Genomic DNA, 2842 nt, shown 5'->3' with positions numbered 1-2842 from the left:
TTTCTTTATGTTCCAAGTATTTTGGTTATTTGATTGGTAAACCAGGTTTGGTTGTCACAGTACTGCTAGCAGTAGCTGTTATGGTTTTGTATTTCTGAACCTTTACTTTTCCTGAATGTATGGAAAGCTTTCAGTGGAATCTAATCCCGCAAATAAAAAAAATTGATGTCCAAGGCAACTTAATTTATTTCTGTTAAGTACAAGAGAAGATGACATTTATTTGGTAAGAATATGATAAGTGGTTGATCTAGAATGAAATGAAGAGCATGGTAAATTTTCAGGTGCACAATTTACCAAGACTCAAGTGGCGGTTCATTGCAAGAATTTTCACATTGATCACAAAGCAAAAAGCTAAAAATATTGTATGGATCAGCATACAACATTTCATATTTCACTGTATTGATGGTCTGACATCCTACAAATTTCTAATAAGAATATGAGCAAAGTCATCTCCAACTTCAACCCTTCTCTAGATAAATTCTATTATAAGGACTGCACCATCCACAATGGCATGCTCATCTTTTAATGATAAAAAATCTTCAGGCTACACTCCAAATTTCAAAATATAAGATCAATGCAAGCACTCCCTGAAACCCTTCTGTAAGGCTTCTTCATCTAGGTCTTTCCCAATAAATATGATCTTATTTGTTCTTTTCTCATCAGAACCCCATGCTCTGTCAGGGGAGCCATGGAAAAGATCATGCACACCCTGCACATAAAGAGGATCAACTGTCAACTACACTAATGTACAGCAAAGTACAAAATAAATTACATCTACTTCAAGACAATCATACTAATTATGCAAAAGGAGGCACGAATAGTATTGCAGGATACAACATTACTATCAGATATACAGAGCGTGCTGAGGCAGGCAAACTAAAAATACATAGATACTCAAATGGTGGAAATGGTTTTGTTACACAAGACAGAATCTTTACAAAATAAATTACATCTACTTCAAGACAATCATACTTATTATGCAAAAGGAGACAGGAATTGTATTCCAGAATACAACATTGCTATCAGATATACACAGCATGCTGAGGCAGGCAAACTAAAAATGCATAAATACTCAAATGGTGAGAATGGTTTTGTTACACAAGACAGAATGTTTAGGAGATAAATCATAAACATGATCAATAAAAGTCATGCCTAAAATATTCCTTCAAAAACTCTCTGCATTGACCGTAGTATACCATATGATCTTCCATGTCATCAAAATGGAGATTAAGTTTTAACAGATTACCACCAGTAAATTTTATATGCGTGCAAGCAATTATGCACATCACCAAAAACTCCAATATCTAATAACTTTTCTCAAGACAGTTTTGTTTGTGATCCATGCAGTCTGGATCATGATAGTATGGCAAGAATACAAAAGGAGAACCAAAACTGATTAACAATAAAGAGGAAATTCAAGGGAGTTAATCAAACCAAAAGCACTGACAAAACCAATTACAGAATTTCTTCACATTAAGACATTATGATTTAACCCCAACTCTCACAGTTCAAAATAAAATCATTAGCATTTCTAGAGATTGATGACACATGTGACATACCTGAAAAACATATCGTTCATTAAATCCATCAACAGAAAGCAGGCCCTTCATTCTGTAAATATCATCACTCCGTTCCAGCAACAGTCTGCCCAACCAGATATTTATCTGTGCAGAGAAAAACAATAACTAAGCCCAATGTTATAGAGGCATATAAAAAGAATGATATGCAACATGTCAAATGCCTCAAATATACACACAGACAGTGTCACATGTATTTTGCATCGGCACCCTTGTCCAAAATCATACTGGAAAGGACCCTTATAACAGATTACAAAATTATACTATAAAGTAGTCTTATAACAGAAATTCCCTTAATGTTGAATTTAGCAAATATTTTTCTCATAATCTTTGCAACAAGCCTTTTAAAAGGTAGAACACTCCAATGTCATTTTCCCTAAATTATCTTCTAGACAAATCATCCCTCAAAAAAAATGCTATACAAACCTCGTCATTTAATGCAATAAATTTGCACTTGCATTGAATCCCATGATAAGACATAACACTTGTCATACTGATCAAAAGAATTCGTAACAGAAAATAATCATTCAGGTAATTGGAAGGAAAACTAAGAGGGAAAATTCACACCATCCGCAAAACCAAGGACAAAAGAAAATAATCGCAATACTAATATTTCAATGTAATATTTTTTATTTTCTTTTTAGGGCACATTTGTTGAAGAGTGTAACTGTTGTTGGTCTTCACAATTATATTTGAAATGTATCTGTCAAAAGAAAGAAAAAATAATTTTATTATTAAATAAATTGGCTTATTAAAGCATGGGTTTCATGCTTGGGTCAATTGTTTTTAGGTCAGAGTCTCCATTGAAGACTTCTAGGGTTTATCTTAAGTGTCCTTGTCCATGTCACAATGTAAAGGACCCTTTTGGGAAATTCTTTGTCAAGAGAGAAAATTATTTGAATGTGAATTTGGTCAATTAGGCCTCCACCAAGTCGGCCTCAACGAAAGACAAGTCGGCCTCATTAGAAGAATTCGATCACCTAAGATGACTATATATAAGCAACAACTTAACTCATTTGGAGGACATTTCACACAAGTTCGAATTGCAGTAGCTGGAAAGCAGAAAAAGTGCGAAGTTCAAGAAGGACGCTGGAATTGAAATTTTTGGGTCTCTCTCTCTCATGTGCAACAAAATTTTGAAGCTGCATCAAGGTCAAAGCTATGAAGCTGCTGCATCAAGGTCGAAGTTGTGAAGTTGCATCAAGGTCGAAGTTGTGAAGCTGCTAGGTTGAAGCCATTGAAATTGCTAGATCGAAACTGCAATC

At 34.5% G+C, this 2842-nt stretch overlaps 1 protein-coding gene across 1 annotated transcript; it reads right to left on the bottom strand.

The window, feature by feature from the left end:
- Positions 1 to 315: 315 nt before the first annotated feature.
- Positions 316 to 1699, bottom strand: LOC149193718 (uncharacterized). The gene is made up of 2 exons (XM_089404876.1): positions 1560 to 1699; positions 316 to 709 (listed from the first exon to the last, which is right to left on the bottom strand). Exons 1-2 carry the CDS (start codon positions 1608 to 1610, stop codon positions 572 to 574), a joined length of 189 nt encoding a protein of 62 aa, XP_089261002.1. The 5' UTR covers positions 1611 to 1699; the 3' UTR covers positions 316 to 571.
- Between the last annotated feature and the right edge of the window lie 1143 nt (positions 1700 to 2842).

Source organism: Pinus tabuliformis, chromosome 2_2, assembly GCF_031772625.1.
Source record: "Pinus tabuliformis cultivar Carrire ecotype Pingquan chromosome 2_2, CPIR1, whole genome shotgun sequence".
NCBI classification, from domain to species: domain Eukaryota; kingdom Viridiplantae; phylum Streptophyta; class Pinopsida; order Pinales; family Pinaceae; genus Pinus; species Pinus tabuliformis.
Note: the sequence above shows the minus strand (reverse complement) of the source record. Positions and strands in the feature narration are given on the sequence as shown.